Source organism: Nipponia nippon, unplaced genomic scaffold, assembly GCF_047370975.1.
Source record: "Nipponia nippon isolate SJK-2023a ecotype South Korea unplaced genomic scaffold, ASM4737097v1 scaffold_5, whole genome shotgun sequence".
NCBI classification, from domain to species: Eukaryota; Metazoa; Chordata; class Aves; order Pelecaniformes; family Threskiornithidae; genus Nipponia; species Nipponia nippon.
This window is the reverse complement of record NW_028262369.1, coordinates 27,423,343-27,444,001: the sequence shown is the minus strand read 5'-3', so window position 1 is coordinate 27,444,001 and position 20,659 is coordinate 27,423,343. Positions and strand designations below refer to the sequence as shown.

Below are 20,659 nucleotides of genomic sequence, written 5' to 3'. Positions count from 1 at the left end.
TTTATCCATGCCCGCTTTTTAGTGTCAGATTTCGTAAGCCTTTGTTTGGAGAGACTGGACACACGATTATGAACCTTCTTGCAGTAAGTGCTGAGACCGAGTTTGCACGTTCCATCAGTGTGAATGGATAAATGTGGGGAGAACTGTACTCCTGTTGCACATAGTAGCTGGCATGTTTAGAAGATGACAAGAGGAAATAGTGGGCGTTTGGGTGAATTTACCGCTGTTACTGATATTGGATGTTAGCTTTCAACAACGTAGTGAATTGTAAAAAGGTACCCGAAATCAACAGCCAAAACCTGGCCACCTGAGAATGTTTGGATCTTGAAACGAGTGCATTAGTTGCTCACATTCCTTCCTCAGAAGTGCTAGGTGATCACAGTGTGCAATCACAGCTCTCTGATTTTACAGTGCTTCAACTGAAGTGACGTTATTAGCTCTTCCTACTTTGCTAATATTTTCAATATAGAAAATACTCTTCGATGCATGACTTAATCTTACTGCTAGCAAACCTAATAACTACCCAGTAATGTAGCAGAACACAGAGAGCAAATTTTCTTACATACAGTGGTGACATTCAAGGCTGGACAATATTAATTTTGATGTAAGAAAATAAGTGAAATGGCTAACAGTCATGGTGATGTTTTTTCATTTGCGTACTTCAATTATGTAGGTTACAAGCTGTGATGTCTCCCTCCCTCCCTGCCTTTCAGTCACTGATTACAATTATTTTAATGCGCTAACTAGTAGTCACTGGGACAGTTTTGAAACCTACAGTCTTAATGATGATCATCATGCCTAACTTTTAAAAACTTGTTTTAATTACCAGGACTTCAGAAATTACCAGTACACGCTGCCTGTGGTCCAAGGTTTAGTGGTTGATATGGAAGTCAGAAAAACCAGCATCAAAATTCCTAGCAACAGATACAATGAGGTAATGCTTGTAAGAAATACATTTGTGTACAGTTTCTTTGTGGTTGGAGGAGCTGGGATCTAAAGGAAGCCTACTTTATTCACAACCACTAGTAAAAGCTGCCTCAAAAGTAAACGATAAATGCATGATGCGCGCATGTTTTGAGAGTGAGTGAGGGTGGCTCCACAGAAAGAATGCAATTCAATTTAGTATTAATTAAACTCTTAAACTGTTTTTCTTCAGGTTTTTTAACTGTTTACATATAAAGTGTAATTGTAAATAATAAAAATACTGGTTTGATTTGAACAAGTAAGTGGACAAACTTTACACTTGAGGCAAACTAGGAGGAAAAAGTGCTTTAGCTTTTCTATGTTGTGTGTGCATACTCAAAGCATTTATTAGCGTTTACTGGGTTGCTGTTTATTTTATGTAAAATTTCTCTCAACATCTAAATTTTATACTTGATTTCTCATGTGAGAAAGTCAATCAGCATCTTTAGGATGTAGTGCTGTTGAGAAAGCTGGGTGAGAAGATATTTTAACAATAATGAAGGAGAGCAATGGAGAAGGTGATTGATTTCATGTTCTCTCTGAAGACGAGGGGGTAACTTGGTATTTTGAAACCAATCAGCAGTTGGGATGAAAGCAAACCTCCTGGGCAAAATGGTATTTGTAAATGTTCTGGTAATATCAAAGCAGAATGCAGCTTTATCTCAAGAGAGAATTTCCCTGCAAGAAGCGTTTGAGTAAAATAATTGTGAGAGTAAAGAAAGACATTTAAAAAAGGAAAAAGTGTTCTTTTGTGAAGTTTGAAAAAGCTGAAACTGATGAAGCAAGCAGATAAAGGGTCTGTTAAAAGGTGTATTAATTCTTGATGCAGTTGTGAGAAAATGGAAAAGGTCAGTAAAGTCTGCATGAATTAAATATGGATTGGCACACAAGATGCAGTTTTGTAAGTATTAGCTGTGCCTGGCATTTGCAAGCGTGTTAGCTTCAGTTCTGTGTTAGACATTGCATTAAGCTGGCCTGTGAGGAAATCCCTGTGTTAAGCAGCGTAGCAAAATCTCTGCATTGTGCTTGGGTTCTCTTTCCAGTGTGAAGCCAGGATTCAGCTTTTTAAATGGAGAAAGTGTTATTTATTTAACATTATTCCTTGCAATCCAGTTGAAAGATTGACTTACTAGAGATTTTTCATCTGAGTATAGTTTGAATTAAGATGAATTAAACCACAAGACCTTTACTTTTTTCTCATGTAAAGCAGTATTTAATTAGAAAAGAGCGTCACTCAAACTATCTAGAAAGTGGAAAGCTTGTTTTAAATCTCATGGACGGATTAAACGTGGAGAATTCAGACTGTAATTAACAAATGTTAATATATAGTTCTATTATTAAATATTTTTGTCTTCAAAATTATTTTAATTTTCTACAACTTCTAGTGATACTTTGTTGCCTGTTTAGTCCCTCAGCAAAGGTGACTGTCACTTTTTAATCAGTTGCCTTGTTACAAAGTACAGTTGCCACGTCCAGCTGTTTCTTGTTATGCTAACAGCAACTACTGGGCTACATAAAGATGGCTGCCGTTGAGCTAAACTCTTGTTTCTGGAGCATGACATGATAAACTAGATAATGAAATACACTGCTGTCTGATGCAAAATGTTAATTAAGTTTCCTCCCCAAACATTACACCTGTGCACATTCGTCAATAGTGAGCATCAGCTAATGTTCCTGACACTATAATTAAGGTTTTATGTTAGACTGAGAGAGACAAATGTGTTGCGTGTAGCGTGCATGCTTATCAGCTACAGGAAGCAAAGGATGGGAGTATGAGTGCTGTTAAGAGATGTCAAATAATTCAGCGTTTTCCTTCTCGTCAGGGTTTTCACTGGGGGGGTGTGTAATTTAATTTGCCTTTTTTTCTTTTAAGCAAACATATTATTTTTGGTTTTGAAACAAATTCTAGAGATAGATGACTCCCTCAGTTTTCTTTTGGATCAAAAATCTCAGAGTCTGAGCCTCCATGAAGAGGAAGAGAGGAGAAAAGGAAAGCAGCTATATAATTTACAAGAATATTTTGTCAAGGCATGTATGTTAGATGATAATCAGCAAAACTGAAGAGCAGATATATCTCACAAATGTTTTTGGATGCTTTTTGGAGGCCTCCTTTGCAGAGAATTAAAATTATTTCTTGATGTCTATGATTCAGGTCTTTTAAAAAAGTCTTCAAATTGGGAACATTGATCCCAATTTCACCAGTTCATGCAGGTGAAGCACAGAGACACTAAAGCTTTGCTGTCTGGTCATTGCAGAACCAGGATTAAATGCCACAAGTCTGAGTGCCAGTCTAGCACTGAACTGTGGAGGCAGCATTTATGATTTATGTCATAAGCAACTGTAGCTGTGTAAACAAGCCAGGTATTTCCTCCCAATGTTTTTCTAATGTTTTTTTCCTGTGAATTTATTTTTTTAAAACAGCTAGAGATAATAGCTTTTGCAACCTATATAGCTCAGCTATCCCTTATACCATTTATCTTAATTACATAAAAGGTGGCATTTTAAAGCATCTAGACAGTATAAGACCTGAACGCTCTTTTCAAAAGCAGTGTACGGTTCTGAGTGCTAAAATCTGACATGAGAATATGAGGAGTGTTGAGAAGCTTGCTCTGTCTGATTAAATGGTTCCAAGAATCACCTATTTATGGTAGTGCTTGATGAACAGGGTAGAAATGGTAAACCTTTTTGTTTGCAGATGATGAAAGCCATGAACAAATCCAACGAGCATGTTCTAGCAGGGGGAGCGTGCTTCAATGAGAAAGCAGACTCGCATCTGGTGTGTGTTCAGAATGATGACGGGAATTACCAGACGCAGGCCATCAGCATCCATAATCAGCCGAGGAAGGGTGAGAACGGGGGCTCACAAGGAGGCCGGTCCCTCCCGGCGCTCTGCCGTGACTTCTTTGCCGTTTGCGTTACTGTTCCAGCATGTGGCTTTGTGAATCGGTCAGAACTGGGTTTGTCTGCATTTCACTGAGTTTCTGTTAGATCTTTAGAGAAAATAATTCCGACTGCTGGCGTTACTGAATGGGCAGCTTTGTGAGTTAGACATGCAACTCAAGGAATAGTAACACGTTGCTCTCTCTGCCCTTTACCCCCTTGGTGTTTTATTCCCCTTGCAGAATACACGATCTCAGATGTCAGGGGGCAGACTGTGTGGTTTGCATCCTGTGTACAGTCCACGTCACCCTTCTCTAGGTCAATGGTGCTGTTCTGAATTTGTCTGAGGGGTATTCTAGCAACTTCATAGATCAAGCAGACATAAAATAAAGCACGTAACAGCTTGCTCCGTTGTATATATGGTAATGCTGCTTGCACAATACAGCTCAGGACTTGTGGTGCTCCAGAGGTCACAGTGCTGTAACTGGCTTAGGCAACATCTCTACATTAATAATGAGAGCTGTCTTTGGCATTATTGGAGATTACAAGTGAGGTTGTGGTTGCCTGTGCTTGACCTATACTATGTGAAAGGAGGAGGATGAGATTTAGTAGGAGAGAAAGGTAAATAGGAATAACCAACAGCAGCAGCATTTTAATAACGCATCTTCAAGAAACTCCTTGTTCACCTCAATTAGACCATCTAATTTCCAGGCTTTATTTTTGTTAGAATAGGCTGAAAGGCTGCAGCAGCAGTGTGCTGAGAATTTAAACGTTGTGATTTTGGGGAGAATTTCATTTATACTATCTCCAAATGAGAACAAGCAAGACAGAGGCAAACTTTTTATGTTTTGCAAGCATCCCCAGTCACTCCAGTGAGTATATGGGCATGGGATGTCACTCAGGACTGATGGTCTTCTCTGATTTCTGTTCATTTTACATATGGGACAAGAAGAGGGATTTCCAGCAGGAATTTCATGACGCTTACTGGTCATTTAAGATAATTTTACTTTAAATCAGGTGGCTTTGAGCTGTGGCCTTGCCAGTGGGTTGGTGTTAGAGTGTGATCCATGAACAGCTCGCTCACAATCTTTGCAAGCTGTGTGGTAAAATTTAGAAGTTAGTTAATTATGTACTTGGTTACCCTAAATTAGTAGTCCTGAAACTTAGGGGTGTGTATGGGGAGAGGGAGAGTGATGAAATATGAGCATTCATTAAGGTTGATGAAAAACAGTTGTCCAGTTTAGAAAATAACTGGGTGGTTTGCCCTTCCATATCCAAGTCTGTGATGTGCATTAAAGTCACCATAATTCTAAGCAGTGTTTGTCCTGATTTAGATTAATCACCTCTCTGGATGATAGAGCTGTGATACCTGATTCTTGTATAAGGCATTGTTTTGACGAAAGCCTCACTAAATCACTCCTGTTGTTGTTGCAGTGACTGGTGCCAGCTTCTTTGTGTTCAGCGGAGCTTTAAAATCCTCTTCAGGCTACCTTGCCAAATCCAGCATAGTAGAAGGTAAGAACTGAACTGCTTGCTTAAAACACACTGCTTCCCTCTTCACACTGCTCAGCTCTGTAGTTATCGGGGCTCTGCTGTTATGCCTTGGGCATTTGAATCATGCTGCTGCTTCAGCTTTATCCTACTTTTTAGCCAAAAAAATTCTGTTTCCTTTAATGAGGAGGAACTTGTCCAGATGCTGTAGAATAGGGACACGAGAAAATGAGGGTAAGATATGAAATACCTGGCTTGTGAGCCTGTGATCAGTTTACTGGTTTGGGTTGAATGAGGAAACTGTGAGCCTAAGGAATACGGAATGTGTAATCCACCGACCAGGAGAGGAAGCCCTGCTAAACTTACTCTGTTCCCAAATAGCTCTGCATTCTCTAAGATTATGAATGCGCATTGTTTATATGCTTTTATGTGGGCAGGTGAGAACATGACAAGTGGAGATCGTTGAGCTGGTTGGTGCCTCTCTGATTTGGTTTGTTCTTCTTTTGCCAGTTGTCGTATCCCAGAAATAAATGCCGACTGTGTACACTGGATTGAAAGCCATTATTGCTTGTCAGCTGAGCTACAGAACTTTGTAGTCTAACCTCACCGCAGATGTGACAGTGCAGACAGTAGTGCTTAAAGTGTGCTCTTTGCAGTTTGTGAGGGAGGTACGCAAGAAGCCCTGCGTGCAGTCAGTTAGCACAGCTGCACTGACGAGCAGCAACTCCTTAAGCTGTGCCAGCTTGAGAGCTTGCAGCTGTATGAGCGTGCAGTCCATGGGTGAGTGGTCACCCAGGGCTGAAAAGCAGCCATCTCACTGTAAGTCAGTCTGTGTAGGTCTTCATACCATTTTCTGTGTCTAAATTGGTGGTTTAGTGTGAGACGGAGGTACAGGTGGATTCAGGCAAGGAGTCTGTACCTTGGGGAAGTGTATCTTTCCCAAGTTATTTCTGCAGTAATTTAGACTGATCCAATCCAAATTCTGTATCTTTTGCCACTGTCAGGCACAGCATTGACTTCCCAAAAACTCTCACCGCTGGAGCGCTGCTTCCAGTGCTAACAGAGGTGATAGCTGAGGGGGGAGAGGGTCACACGGGGTTTCTGAGGGTTGGCTAGAGCAGGTGTCAAGTCTTGAGGCAAACTAACACGGCCATTGCTAGAGCTGACTTCACCTGGTAGACAGACTTCACATTATCCTTGTGTCTTCCCTAGTCAATGCTCATCAGTGCTATGTTTTAGGACTCGGAGAGCTCAGAAATGGTCTTATGTAGCATTGCTGCCTATGACTCATAAAACAGATGTTTAACCTTTCTGTTGCAAAAAGAGGAAGGATGTTTATTTCTTTTTTTTACATAGGCTCTGTTCAGTGTGGCTTATCTTGGCTTATGAGGATTTCTTGGTTCCCTAGATGGAGTAATGGTCCAGATAACTGCTGAGAGCATGGACTCTCTGAGGCAGGCCTTGAGAGAGATGAAAGACTTCACCATCACTTGTGGCAAAGTAGATGCTGAAGATCCTCAGGAACACGTTCATATTCAGTGGGTAGAAGATGATAAAAACTTTAGTAAGGGGTAAGTGGAGGAGTAATTGCTTGACATTGTATGGTGACTGTTTGACTGTACTTGTTAAAAATTTTAATTGATCTTATAAGGTGCATGAGTCTTCAAATCAATAAGAATTACAAGCCTGCGCCTCAATTTTGAGTGATAAGATGCAATTAAATGTAATGAAAATGGCATTGAGATACCAGAGCTTTGGGGCATCAATTTAGGAAGCTGTCAATGCTATGGATTTGTTGCCATTGCTAATATCCAGTTATTGGAAACCACTAATCTGCTGCCAACACTCAGTGCTGAACCCTGCATATTGTGGTCACTTTGCTCTCTTGATGCTTAGTTTGCATTAAGTAGCGCTGGAAATAAAATTGCTGACCATCAATAATATATTTGGACTCTTGATAGTTAAGCCAAAAGAAAGGTGTATATGGCAGCTTAAGTATTTATGACAGTGAAGCGCTGTTGTGATGGGTACAATGTTTAAGGACTCAGCATCTAGAAAGAAGGATAGTTCCGTGGTTTCAGGCTCTCCAGGCCAGTCTTAGGTTCTGTAATTAAACTATGGGCTGTCTAAGTAGTGTTTCAGGTATTGCTGGCCTACCCTGAGGTTACAAATGAATGAAAACCAAACGCGTATGAAATGCCTCACTGTTGTGTTAGCACCTCGAGAGATCTCAGCTCTGGTGCGAAGCTTTGTTGAAAACCTTTAGGAAGGTCCTTCCTGCACCTGGTTTGTGCTTATTGCCCAGGGCGGGTGTCAGGGGTGGGAGCGGCAGGGGACAGCGGGGAGCGTGCTGCCTCTCGGCTCTTCCCTCCTGCTCAGCCCCGTGGGAGCCCGTTCAGAAAGGCTGCTCACTATGGAGCTCCAGGCCTAGCACCTGGCACCATCACAGTTAGCAGCTGCATTCAAGATCATTGTCTTTGGCACTCTGAGAGAAGCCTTTGGGGAGTTCCCTTCTGAGGGTAATTTTGATCTGTGCCCCATTAAGCTGAGGCGGTAAGTTGCTGTGTAGTAGCAGTTCAAATTGCAGAGCACTGCTATGAAAAAACCTGTAGCGAGGTCACTGGGGGATTCAGGTGTAGCAGAGGAGCCGCCCTTTGATCCCGATGTAGTTCTCTATTGCGATGGTCTCTGTTCAGCTCATGTCTTCTGCTAAGTCGGAACTCACCCTTTTCCCTCCCTTTTACAGTGTTGTAAGCCCTATTGATGGCAAATCAATGGAGTCTATAACAAGCGTGAAGATATTTCATGGCTCAGAGTACAAGGCAAACGGAAAGGTCATTCGGTGGACAGAAGTAAGTCAGTCACACTGAGCTGCATGTAAACCGACACTTGGCATTTTGGGATTGCAGCTACAGCCTTTTGACCTGCTCTCCCTACTCGCCAAAATTAAAGCAGCAAATTCTTCAGGACAAACCTATATTACCTTTTCTACCTCCAAGGAAAGATTCAGTACGGCATTGTGCAGAATAAAATATCCTCTCTCTGATGCGCAGCTCAGGCTGCTATCACAGCCAGCCTCTGCAGCCCACTGTGCACTGGCCACCTCTTCTCGCATGTGGTTGTTGGGGGAACCAGAAAAATAGTTGCTCGCTGTGTTACGCAAGGTAACAGCTGGCTTCATTTGTGTTACAAACTACCTTTTTAAATGGAGACAACCTTAATAGTAGTTTTTAAAAATGTCATTTTGAGCTACCCTCTCTAAAATGTAGCAAGTTCAAATGAAAGTGCTGTGGCATAAATCACTTGCAGAAACTGCTGGCATAGCTGATGTTACCCATCACTCTGCCAGCCCACAAATGCTAGTGTTGAAAGATTTCTTCAAGTGTTTCACTTAACCTGCCCAGGAGGAACCAGTTTAATCAATCACTCTGCAGCTGGCCACCTTACAGGCTCAACAGAGACAAGTTCAGTGACAACAATAGTACAAACCTTCAGGCTGGGATGGCTTCTACTAAAAATGCGAATTTTCTGAAATTAAAATCTGTTTAAAAGCAGGTTTTTATTAAAAACTATGTGCAATACATAGTGAATTTCTATAATGAGGCTTTTGACCAGAACTGAAAAGTTTTTCAGAACAGGACTATTTAAATCTTTCTTTTGGAGTCTTTTTTTTTTTTTTCCCCCTAAGGTGGCTTGTCTTCAGGGTCTTTTGCTGGTCTTCCCTGAGCAACTCTTCTTTAAGCCTTCATTTGTTTAAACAGCATCTCAGTAACCTTATTTTCTAGAAAAGCCAAGTGTTATGTCTTGTGTTAACTCTTTCTCTCAGGTGTTTTTCCTGGAAAATGATGAGCAACATAATGGTCTGAGTGACCCAGCCGATCACAGCAGATTGACTGAAAATGTGGCAAAGGCTTTCTGTTTAGCTCTCTGTCCTCATCTTAAATTGTTGAAGGAAGATGGAATGACTAAGCTAGGTCTGCGTGTTACACTTGACTCGGACCAAGTAAGTCTTGCATAGTTTCGGTTTAACTGGGGGGTGTTCCCTTGTTTGTTCCCCAAAAAGGGAATACAACACTTCAGCCATTCTCTTGGTTAAAGAAATACCAATATCGGATGCTAATCCAGTGGTGCTGACTGGTGTTTGGTGTTTTGGGCCATCTGTTAAAATTGGAAAGCTAGTGCCTAGCCTGAATTACCACCAGGCTTGACCCCCAGATGCCACTAGCAGCACCTGCAAACAGCCCTGCCACAGGCTCAGAGGAGACTCTAAATTGGCCTTTTCACCAGACGTTAAAGACAGGAGTGTATTAAATGTATTCTTGAGTGAGCATAAAACATTGTTCACAAGCATGGCTGTTCTTAAAAGACCACACTGCGTATGAGGCAGAGAAACAGACGGAAGGTCCCCTCGAGAGTGCTCTACAGCAAAAGAAGGGCAAGACAGCTGGCCTTGCCTTGGCGTGGACATGTTCTTAGGATCAACCAGCTTTTAAACAGTGCCTGACTTAATCTGATAATGCGGGGTGCGGTTCCTGCTGATCTGAATGATCTGCTTTAACAAAGCAGTAGGAAAAAAGAGGCTACTTTTGTCTAGGCAGCCCCTGGGAACACAGAGAAGAACAAAAACAAGTGGCAAAGCCGCTTTAGTCCCTGCTACATCCTGTTCAAGTGCCCGGCTTCCCCGGGCAGAGACCACAGCACCTCACACAGCTCATCCTCCTGCACCGCACTTCCCTTTTACTGCCCACAGAGCCCGGTGTCCTGTTCTCTGTAAAACCCACTCTTACTTTGTATTTTTTAGGTTGGTTATCAAGCTGGGAGTAATGGACAGCCACTGCCCTCTCAATACATGAATGACCTGGACAGTGCCTTAGTTCCAGTGATTCATGGAGGGGCATGTCAGTTGAGTGAGGGGCCAGTCATAATGGAGCTCATCTTTTATATTCTGGAAAACATCTCATAAGAGGACTTCATTTTCTGTTCAGACCTGTTCCAGCAGCAGTTGTATCTGAATCATTTGCACTTTAAAACTGGAAAATTAAGCTTTTGTTAACACTATTGGGGAAGGGGGGGGGGGGAGGAGGGAGGGACAGTTGTTCCATAATTCTAAATCTTCTATGCATTGTCAACAAACAGAGGATCAGGGCAGCTTCTATACTACAACATGGCTATGCTATCCTTGCAGCTAATACACTTCTGTTACTGTTTAGAAAAATGCTCATGTTTAAAGACTTACAGTCATGTACTCTAAATGCTCAAACGGGTGCAAAGATCACTGGGGCGTAAATAAAAAGTGAAACTCCAATCTTGTACTGTTTGTAGATGGACACGTAAGAAACAACAATCAAGACCTCCATTCTGACCTCATCATAATGCCGTTTGTGGGTATTCCGTAGACATTAAAAAGTAACGTTTACATTATTTTGACCAGGTTATTGGTTGAAATACTCTTGGAGTAGCCCTTGAGAGATACGGGAAGATTACCTAGCCATAACTACATTTGTATATGTGTCCAAATGAGCAGAAGGGCAGGCATCTCTCCGAAAGCGGTATTATGTAAACTGCAGTGTTGTGTGTGTAATAGGCTAGTTTACTTTTTTTCCTCTATTTACTATAAAAACCCGTCACCTCGGCAGATTTCTGTAATCTCCTAGAACAACTCTGCTATTCTGTACTTTGTTTACAAATCGGTATGAAGCAGAGGAAATATTAGCCCTAAAGTGCAGTTATATCTCATTCCTCTTCCCCAGTAGGTCCTGCTTTTTAAAGAAAAGTAACACCCAGGGCAGCTTGAAGTCTCCTCCTCGCTGTATGCTGTAGTGTAACGCTAGTGTCATGTAATACAAGACAGCTCGCACTTCATATTAGCAGCACCATGTAAAAGCTTACCTGTGATAAAAGTCTAGAGTGGCTGTTTTTGCATGTTCTGCTGAAAAAGGCTTTCTGGTCAGCTCTGAACACTTGCACTTGGCCCAGCGCTCTTGGTCTCACCTGAGAGGGCTTTAGTAAGGAAAGCAGCTGCTCACATCTGCCACAACATTGTGAAGCTGGAATTGAGAATCGGCCAGAGGAAATGGGGTTCCACATTCTTATAGTCTCCATGGAAAGCTGCTAACCAGGGGAAAGAGCTGAAAGCAGAAGGGGTTGGGTTTGTTTAGCCATAGCCATGCAAAGCAGCTGTTTTGAGTCCCTCCCAGGAAGGGGGTCGAAGGTTTCTCCTCCCATCTATACAGAAAGTTAATTTGGGAAGAGAGGGGCTAATTTATGGTGAACACAGACATTGCATCGTCCCTACTCGCAGTCAGTTCCGGTGGATGCAGGGGGGATTATTTTGCTCTTGCTGTATGTGAGTAACATAGGTGTCATTTCAAATATAAAGGGAAGTGCAAGGCTACTGTGAGACTGATGCTATGTGTTTTTAAACAAATATACAGCATTAGCTGGGCAAAGGAAAAGGTAACTGTACACGTAGCAATGTATTTTATGTAAAGACAGCACAGTATATGTACAGAGCGCATTTGTGAATAAATGGCTACTGCTTTTTAAAAAAAAGCAAAGTCTGACAAATCCAATATTGCAAATTACAGCTGTCACCACCCAACACTTGGAGAAGGCAGGCCAGAGAACTGGGGTCCAGCTCCAGAAATAAAAGCTGGCCGCCAAGAGGTAGCACACTACTACACGTAAAAGGGTAAGTGTTACGTCAAAGTGAAACCTTACCTTCGGCATTTGGGAAAAGGTGGCTGGCTTAATGCGGCTCACTTAATGTTTCATGGTGGACAAAGCTTAAGCTATTACACAGTCACTAGCCTTCCTACGTATTTGTGCAGCGGAGCTGGACTAAGGGTACTCCCCTCTGCACGCTGTTTTTGCACACTTTGGGACACAGCGCAGCACTACATGGTGTAGGCAAGATTCAGCATCTGGAAGAGCGTTCCATAAACTAAGTAATAATCCTCCTTTCTAGAGCCTGCACTCCAGCTTTGCCACAGCAGCGGCTTTCCAGTTCCTTTAGTTGCATTGTTACGCTTAATAATGCAGTAAAAGAGGCGAAAAATCTTTATCTTCTCTTCCTTTGCCCCAAGAGTCTTTTAGGTTTGGATTATGTTTGTGCAAAACACTATCAACTGGTGACTGACATGTTTGCTTCAACCATAGCCTTTTAAATGACCTTAATTACCATGTTGTTAAGAAATGAGTACTTGTTTTAGAAAAAAAATTGTACTTTTACAATTCAGTTAGTTAACACTGCAAAAAACTGCATATTATATTTTTATTTTCAACATGTAGTTTTGTATATTAAATTTATTGAAATTAAAAACTAAACACTGTATTGTCTTCATCTGCTCAGGAAGACAGAGGCAGCGCTGCCTTACTTGTCTGGACTCTTTTCTGTCTACAACCTTGCCCCACCTCAACAGCTGGGGCAGGAGCGCTCCGGCTCCCCAGTGCAGGCACATCCTCTCCTTTGAGAGCACTCGTTTCTCTTAGCTCACGGAGATTTAAAAACACAAACGTATTTGGTACCATTTTTTGTATGCTGCTGATCAAAAGCATTCCTGAAAATAGTCATAATCCAGTTTTCTACATGACAAAGAGTGGCTATTTTCCCCATGACCTGGAAGAACTGTAAAAGCCTATTTTTGTAAAAATGCAAGGAACATTTAGGAAGCAGCAGAGTCTAGCGTACTCTTTTTTTCCCTCCTTCCTTAAATTAAAAAAAAAACAAAACCCACAACAAAACAAAACAAAAAAACCCCAAAAAAACAAAAGCAAAAAGGATGAAGGCACAGTACCCGGGCTGCACTGAACAAGCAGAGCAGCAAGCATGGCAGACAACTGGTAGCCCGAACAAAAACATAGATCTGTAAACACCTGCTGCTAAGAAGTCTTGCATTCTTTTCTTCTGCAAGGCAACATCCCATTGAACTTCATGCTGCAGTGGCATGCACAGAGGAGGGACACACCACTGCTAGGCTGCTGCCTGAGTTGTCTCTCCTCTATTTTAGGAAACAAAACAAAACAGAAAACCCAAGCAGGCCTTGATAAGAGAGAACAGAAAAAGCAGTAGCAGACTGTTCACTGTACCACGTTGGCTGCTTGCACACTTGAAGAAAATGAATTCTAGTAAAGGTCTTACCTGCGACTTGACTGAAAAGTTTTTGTAGTGCCTCAGGGAATTTTTAAGGGGCTAAACTTTTCACACACCACTATGCATAGTTAATGTAACATTCATCCCGGTGCTACATTAGTAGTCCCACATTAAGGCAATTCTGTCTATTTTAGTGTAGACTAGTAACAATCCCCTGCAGCAGCAAATTTCCAGAGCCTTACATTCGCCTTGAAGTTATTAATAAGCATTATGGCTGTTATCAAAATAGACATTAGGTTCAGTAGTGCATTCATTTAACATCTTTGGTGCTTGCAGCTAGCAGCATCTTTCTACATACGTTCATCCCACATCTTTTAACATTCCAATGGATCTGGGGAAAAACAAACAAACAAACAAACAAACAAACAACAAAATTACTTGATGCAGTACTTAATAGATGTTCACAATTCAAGGTCACGTTACATGTAAAATGCTAACATGAATTTTCTGGATGGGTAACTAGAAAAATCAATGGGGCAAAATTATTAAGCTCCAGTGACTGAAAACGCTTAGGTGTCCAGTCACGGCAGAAGGCCAAGTTGTTACTTCAGATTATGGCCATCAAAGCCTCCCTCACACCCTGACCGTGAAGCTGCCGGGCAGCCTACTGACCTCCTTGGCTGTGAGGAAGAAATCATGAGACAAACAGTCCCTCTGGTGCAACAAAGTCAGACCCGTGTACTGAAACAAGCCCTCTCCGTCTGTAAAATCTAACACAATTTGGAAGCAAAGGCGTGGCAAACAGGTGATGTCGCTGTGAAGCTGACGAATATTAGCTTAACTGCCATTTATAAATGCAGAGCAAAACAATATGCTAAGGAAGGAGGAGCACAGAGACTTCAGGAGCTCAAGCAAAGGAAGAGGGATTACTTATTAGAAACTTTGTATTTGTACATCATCTGTTTCCCATGAGAAAAGGTGAGGTTTGTTCCGTGCTCGGATAGTGAGGCCATGGTCCATGAGGAGGACTCTACCTGCTACCACAGTATAAATCATCCCTGCTCAGAGGGGACCAACGCGGTCACACCCCGGCCAGTAACGCCTGAGGGCTGCAGGCAAGTTGCACGTGCACCGAAGGCAGAACTGACCGTCCCTCGCGTGCCAGCGTCCTCTCCGTGCTTTTATGAGCATAAGCTGCGGGAGAAGCGAGGACCTAAGTTTCAGGCTATCAGTGATTGTGTCCAACTAATCTGGATTTCTTTCCAACATCAGACACATACATAAAAGTAGGCTGAATTAGAGATTCCACGGGCAGATGGACTTCTGGTACTTATCTTTCAGTAACTTTATGTAGAAAATCACTTAAAAAAAAAAAAAAGTCACCGGAATTTTTGGTATTTATTTGCTTTCGTTTCCTTTTAAGAAGGAAGAATTTCTAATACCTAAAAAACAGAGTACGAGAAAGGAAGACAAGCTCCGAAACGAAGCAGTTTCCATAGAGACTGGCAAGAAGAGAAAGCCTACCTCTTTTTCATCCTAATATGCAGCCACTTTGGCAGCACACAGCTCCTCTTCTGTACGGGATACGAGCACAGTGGGCACCAGGCACAGTTCTTCAGGTAGCCTGTACTCAACTGTACAGTTTCTCCCTGCCCAAAAATCTCCAGTATCCAGAAGAAAGCCTGTCTCCAATAGTTTCCCTTTCAGATGAAGTCAAGCAGACTTTTTGTGGGACAATCGAATGCCCTTCTCTAGCTTCTGGCAGAGGAAGAAGGGTCTTCGCTAACTCTGAAAGTTTTTTTGCTAAAATAAGGATGGACAGAAAGCACCCTCCCTCCTAGAAAGGGCTTGTCAATCTTATTTTCAAAATACTATTCTAAATAAAGGTGATGCTAGAAGCATTCCCTGTATTTCAAGTGATTGTGAAATAGCATCTTTGATATCCAAACTAATCAGAGATTCTGTAACCTCATTTCTGAAATTATGTCAACTCACCACTGCAAATATAAAGATGAATGGTATCAAAGCCAGAGCTGTGTAATTAGGTCAATGTCAACAAAAGACATTATTCAAGCAGAGTTTATCTGTAGCCCTGTCAAGTTCTGGCCAGACCATCTTTAGACACAGTATTCATACCTCAGATAAAACTAATGTTCAAGGACCAGCCAATTTTCTGTAATTGTTTGAAGATCTTGACCACTGAGGGGCTCCCTGAGTCTGACTTTTACCTCCAGTTTCCCTCCGGTGGGCTTTCTGCCATCAAAAATCTGAAAGAACCACAAAAAGAGCAGCAGTTAGCGCACATACGAACGATAATGTCAAACTATAGTGCCTGAGGCAACCATTGACTTTGTTTCCCCATGACTAAAAGATGGCGGAGATCACCTGCAGGTGACTGCAACGCTGGGAGGCGTCACAGCCACGTGCGTGCCCGGATTCGTAACTCAGCAGAGCAGGTCCCCCGCACAACCCGTGCAGGGCAGCTGCGCCAGTGGCTGCACCACCTCTGCCTGCCGCGCACCAAGCCCCCCGAAGTACCAATGGACTCCACGGGCAGCTGAGGGGACGCTAAGGGCAGCAGTGTCCTGAGCATGGCTGTGATGCAGCCCGAGGGATTATTTTTTTTTTAAGGTTCCACTTGGTGATCTCCTACTGGATCTTACAGCAGCTCTCTATCCATTCTGTCAGTCTTCACTTAACTCTTTGATCTGTTAGCTACCAACACAAATATTTTTGGGAATCGCCTGAATTTCTGATCCTGACAAAGAAAACTATCGTGATACAGAACATTTGCAGAAGAGAGTCCCTAAGAAGTTCCCAGTACCGGAACGGTCACAGCTGAGACAAGCTTCAAGAAATCACAAAGCAAAGAACAGCCCATTGTTTATCGAACTCATCCAACACAAAACTGTCACCTGTACACAGACACATTCATGCAATGCGAATATTCATCTTCCCTTTCTGTTCAAATACTACTTACTAGAAGAAGACACCTCACCCAGAAAACATACCTCGATGATCTCTCTAACTTCACATTCTGACTCCAGCTTTTCCAGTTTCAAGTGTGCTGTCCCCACCTGCTTGTCGCTTCTGAAAAAGGACCTGTTTCAAAGAAATCTTCCTTAGTGGAACGGGTAAAGTTTCTCAGAACATTACAGAGGAAGCAAGCTGAGAGGTCATCACTATTTGCAGCACCACCGCATCCAGGAGGGCTAGTCAAGACGTGCTACTAGAGCCCTACCATCCAGGCTGCAAGGGGCAAACCCTTCGTGAACTAGACTACAAGGACAAGATATGGAAGTACTCATTTTTTTAATTATTCTCTTGCAACCAAATTAACGAGGAGGGCAGTAGTGAAGAAAAACAATCAATTAAACTAGTCCTTGGAATGGCAGCAGCTTTCGTCCCTGCACAGGGCGACAGGGAAGAACGGCCTACCAGCCAGGACGGCCAGCAATCTTCTGCAACAGGCTGTTTAACAGAACAGGCTGACAAACTTCCCAAGGAAGTGGCATCTCTCATCAAAACAAACATTTCACAGGCACATGCTGGTTTTGGCAAACTACTCTTTCCTAACAAGGAACGAGTCACATGAATCATTCTGTTTCATTTTGATAAATCAAAACACTCAATTCCTATAAGTAAGAACATTTCCTTTCAGCTATTGTTTTGATTCACCTTCCTACTGGTAGTTTTAACAGTCAAAAACTCTCATTTTAGAATTTCTAGTCTGCTGAAACGAAACACAGAGCATTTTTGTTCTGCAAGGAAAACCATCAACTTTACTCTGCTACAGTCACTTCTGCTTAACAGTTTCATCAGTAAGATATCCATCTTTACCTTAACAGAGACAGGTGGTGCAATCCTTATCCAGACAAACTCCTCCAAAAGGCAAAACAGCTAAGACTAAAACACGCTAATTCCACAGAAGCGTTCAGCTCAAAGCACTGGATTTCTCTGCCTGCATCCAAGCATTTCCCTGAATCAGTCTTCAAAAGGTTTGATAAAACAACTGAACTCTAGAGATTCTGGAGGTAGGAAAGCCAACCAGCCATGCCTGCCATGTTTTAGACAGGAACTCTGCCAAGAATTCAGAAGCTTCCTTTTTTATGCCATTCTATTTAGGAAAAAAACACGCAAGCAAACCAACCAACAAACAAAAAAACCCCAACTCCAAAATATCCACCCTTCTTCCTATTATCATTAGGAGATATTATCAAGCAAGACTTGACATATGCAACGAAAACTCTGAAGATTATTAATGGAGCCTCATGATTATGTCATCTGTGGCAATAGTAAGCAGTGTATTAATACACAGACCTGATGCTGCCATCAGTGCCTACAATCTCCAAGTCAACATCTGGGAACCCGATTGTCTAAAAATCTCTGGCTGGAAAAGGAGTAAGCTTGTTTCCTCGCATCCACTGACTCAGTGATTGCTTCCTTCATATATTCTCCAAATAGCTCATAATCAACTGGAGTATAAGAAACCCGTCATCCAGCCTTTAACCTCACTTTCTGGCCCGCGTGTTCAGAAATAGCGTCAGGAATGCTATGGCTCACGTAGCACCTCAGTCTCTACAGATTAGGAGGACAATGGTCTGGTACCGTTAGCCCCGGCTGCAACGAGCTCGCAGTAGGGAGCTCAGACGCTCTAGATGGGATAAAGAGTGCAAGACCACTACGACACTGAATGCACTGGAACGTGCAGCATGTCACTGTTCGGAAGTACATCGCTTCCAAAAACCTGCTGCCAAAGGACTTGAAAGACTCCAGCTCAGTTGTTCAGACGGCTTCTTATTTATCAGTTTGTCCATCTCAACACAAATTGCTGTAGTAAAGAAAAACAATGTCACAAGCGCCTCAAGGGCTGATAGCGCTGCCTCCAAACACGATGCCTATGAATTTTGTTGACAGAGAGCCTTCCAAAGATGGGACTCTTCTCCATCAATGAGATTACAGTAGACTCACAAAATCATTTAGAAAAGTTCAGAATTTATTAGCTTACATGCTAGAATACTTCCTTTACTTCACAAGCACCTTACAATGAAGAAGGATTACATAATTGTACTGCAGTACGTTAGACACTTTGTTCATAAACTTAAAAAGAGAATCAGCAATTCTTCTAGCTGAATTTTTTTTACAAGTCTTTTTCCATTTTATAATTCAAAATACAATAAAGACTGGTTCATCCCTGATCAGTTCTAGGGGGTTTGCAGTGAGGAATGTGAACTTGCTCTAGGCCATGGCTTCAGAAACTGCTCTGGGGAAATCTCCTTTTATCTTCAGAAGCTTTTAGGAGAGGTTTAAAGGAGAGACTTTTCCTTTGGAAAAATACATTGCTGGGTTTTTACTTGAAAGTGGTTTTTAAACTGAAGTTTAATATATATGAGCTGAAACAAGGCTCCTTTGCTCACTGAGAGAAAATAATTCTTGGGAGATGGTCAAAGAGCTATCAGAGACCCAAAAGTACAACATCTACAAGCGCTTCTGAAAGTATTATTCTTTTATAGTCTTGAAGAAAGACAGGGAGCAGACAGTCTTTAGAAAAGAGCCTGGATCACTAAATCCTCTCCTTTCTCCTGAGGAGATGGCCGGGGAAGGTGATCAGTGGGCATTTCTTTTTCTCCTTCCCCGTTGCTATTTGCCCAGGGGAACTGCCACCCAGAAACAAGGATTTAACTTGTTAGATTCCTGTTCTAAGAACAACAACAACAAAAAAATCTCAGAACCAGAGAAGAGACAACCTGCACAGATTTTTTTTTTTTTTTTTGCTAGCCTTCAAAAAGGCTTCAAAGGACAATCTGGAGCTGGCATACAACACAGGAATCACTGGAGAGTGTTTCCCAATGGGTGACCTTAAGCCTGAGCTCAGACCTTAAAAACAAGCACAGTTCCAGCTGATAAGAGAATAGGATCTGCCCCATATGCGCAATGGGATGCAAAAGACAGGGAAAAACGTTTTAAACAACTGTAAACACTTAACAGTTCTATGCAAAAGAGGCAGGATCTCTAATGATGAAATCTTGAACAACAGAGCAGTAGAGCAGTCAGGATTGACAGAGTAAGAAAATCAGCTTTTGCTTCAATGGAGGTGCAAATGGAAGATCTGGAGTAAAAACAATGGGACTTTAGCTCACAAATTAAAACACCTACAACTTGAAAACCATCTCCGAGAACCTCTGGATCCTTTCTGCATGTCCCAGTAATAGAAACAAAGAATAGCACAAAGAGCCACAGAGACAACACCAGGTTATCTAACATCCCATCCGCGTCATGGATCACAACCAACTCGGGCATTAGTGAACATAGGCCACTCCGATTTTGAATAAATCGGTAATGAGCCTAGACGTAGGATGATTTCCCTGAACTTTACCAATTGTTAACATCCATCTCATCATCTTGATCTCCGAGATGAGGCGAGTCTGTCTCTCTCAAGAAAGTCTAACAGTTTGCTATAGCAGTGTTCGGTAAATATTGTAAGATCCTCAGAATGAAGATAAGTACAAGACCGTAACACTAGTTCTACCATCATCTGTCATCTGCTTTACTGCTGTTAATGTTTTGCTGCCACTTGTACTTCGTTATTCTACAAAGTTATCCCATACGACATTTAAATCTTCTAGTACTGATGACTAAAACCAGACTGGATAAGAATCAAAACAATTTGAAGCTGAATCATGACCTTCTCAGCGTCATCAGTTCCTCTTAACACACTAATCCTCAACTGATCTGCCAGTTACGAACCGACTTCGCTGAACTTCTGCCTTTTTTCACACCCATAAGGGAAGATACAGAGCTCAGGCACATTTTGAAAGGAGTTCTCAGAGATGAGAACTAGACAGCACTTAATTGCTAGCTTAAAGATGGTGCTTCATAAATCTCAGCTACAACACTCTTTTCAACTGTTACTAGAGAAGCAATGAGGGGTGAGCAAACTGTAGACTTACCCTTTATGAAATACTTCAAATTTAATTCCTTTGGACCGAATTGCTCGTCGGAAACCTCTGTGATTTCGATTGATGTTCAACTTAAACAACTGGTTATATTCTACAGTCGAGATACAGAAAAATGAAAGAAAGCTGTGAAAGTCCGTAGGAACCTCCTTCTCAGGAGGTTATTTCAGTCATTAACAAGTTAGCGTCCCTGTGCAACAGTTCATCTCTGTCATCCCCACTTTACAGGGACAGAAACCAAACTACAGAAAAACCAAGTCATCATGAGGAGGTGACA

General features: G+C 42.0%; 2 protein-coding genes across 11 annotated transcripts in view; one reads left to right on the top strand and one right to left on the bottom strand.

The window, feature by feature from the left end:
- Positions 1-10,417, top strand: part of ZFYVE9 (zinc finger FYVE-type containing 9) — a 59,923-nt gene extending 49,506 nt beyond the window's left edge. For 3 of the 4 annotated variants that reach the window (XM_087730747.1, XM_087730746.1, XM_087730745.1), the window contains 8 exons: positions 1-83; positions 830-934; positions 3,659-3,809; positions 5,278-5,358; positions 6,743-6,905; positions 8,081-8,186; positions 9,161-9,337; positions 10,136-10,417. In XM_087730747.1, the coding sequence (XP_087586873.1) occupies positions 1-83; positions 830-934; positions 3,659-3,809; positions 5,278-5,358; positions 6,743-6,905; positions 8,081-8,186; positions 9,161-9,337; positions 10,136-10,297 (1,028 nt within the window). In that variant the 3' untranslated portion in view covers positions 10,298-10,417. Of the gene's footprint in view, positions 84-829; positions 935-3,658; positions 3,810-5,277; positions 5,359-6,742; positions 6,906-8,080; positions 8,187-8,333; positions 8,499-9,160; positions 9,338-10,135 lie in introns of those variants that run through there. The other variant, XM_087730748.1, reaches the window with a different exon arrangement.
- Positions 10,418-10,426: 9 nt separating this feature from the next.
- CC2D1B (coiled-coil and C2 domain containing 1B) overlaps positions 10,427-20,659 on the bottom strand; it is a 37,796-nt gene continuing 27,563 nt past the window's right edge. For 5 of the 7 annotated variants that reach the window (XM_087730749.1, XM_087730753.1, XM_087730750.1 and 2 more), the window contains 4 exons: positions 20,377-20,476; positions 16,438-16,528; positions 15,563-15,693; positions 12,594-13,817 (listed from right to left, as the gene is read on the bottom strand). In XM_087730749.1, coding sequence (XP_087586875.1) covers positions 15,574-15,693; positions 16,438-16,528; positions 20,377-20,476 — 311 coding nt within the window. In that variant the 3' untranslated portion in view covers positions 12,594-13,817; positions 15,563-15,573. Of the gene's footprint in view, positions 11,463-12,593; positions 13,818-15,562; positions 15,694-16,437; positions 16,529-20,376; positions 20,477-20,659 lie in introns of those variants that run through there. The other 2 variants (XR_015698657.1, XM_087730754.1) reach the window with 2 other exon arrangements.